Here is a 583-nt window from a genome sequence, read left to right as displayed (position 1 = left end):
TATATATATATATATATATATATTGTAATATATATGTAATTATATATATATGATATATATCTATATATATATATATAATATATTTTATATATATAAATATAAATATGATAATATATAATATATAATAATATTATATATATATATATAATAATATAATTATATAAATATAATGGACAATTAGATGACAGACTTTTGCAGTGGTCGCCAAAGACTTTGGAAAGCCGAGGAGGCGTTTAGAAGATTCTTCTGAAAAGGAAAAGACAGTTAAAAGAAACAGCGACTGTTATTTTTCAGATACTTTGAAAGAAGAAGTACAGTGCGACACTTAATATTATTGGAGAACTTTTGATAGCTATTTCTTTTACTCGGTTTCTGATAATTGTGGTTACTTTTACAGATGGATTCGGTTTGTCACTACCGAAAATGAATTCTCTATTTGACATTTATTTGAGAGAGACTGAAGGGGCATTTTGACAGTGAGAATAGTGTGTGACAATTTTATTTGATATGCTTATGCAGTTCGATTTTTGCATTTCTCTGTTCAGCTTCTTATGAGTTTTTTTTTATCAATATTTGTGGCAAT

The 583-nt window shown here is 25.4% G+C and overlaps 1 protein-coding gene across 1 annotated transcript in view; it reads left to right on the top strand.

Annotated features, from left to right (window-relative positions):
* LOC135223098 (trichohyalin-like) overlaps nt 1–329 on the top strand; it is a 16487-nt gene extending 16158 nt beyond the window's left edge. The window contains exon 8 of the mRNA XM_064261603.1: nt 189–329. Coding sequence (XP_064117673.1) covers nt 189–329 — 141 coding nt within the window. The remainder of the gene's footprint in view (nt 1–188) is intronic.
* The last annotated feature ends 254 nt before the right edge of the window (nt 330–583 follow it).

Source organism: Macrobrachium nipponense, chromosome 8, assembly GCF_015104395.2.
Source record: "Macrobrachium nipponense isolate FS-2020 chromosome 8, ASM1510439v2, whole genome shotgun sequence".
NCBI classification, from domain to species: Eukaryota; Metazoa; Arthropoda; class Malacostraca; order Decapoda; family Palaemonidae; genus Macrobrachium; species Macrobrachium nipponense.
The sequence above is the reverse complement of the archived record's forward strand: the minus strand, read 5'-3'. Positions and strand labels throughout refer to the sequence as shown.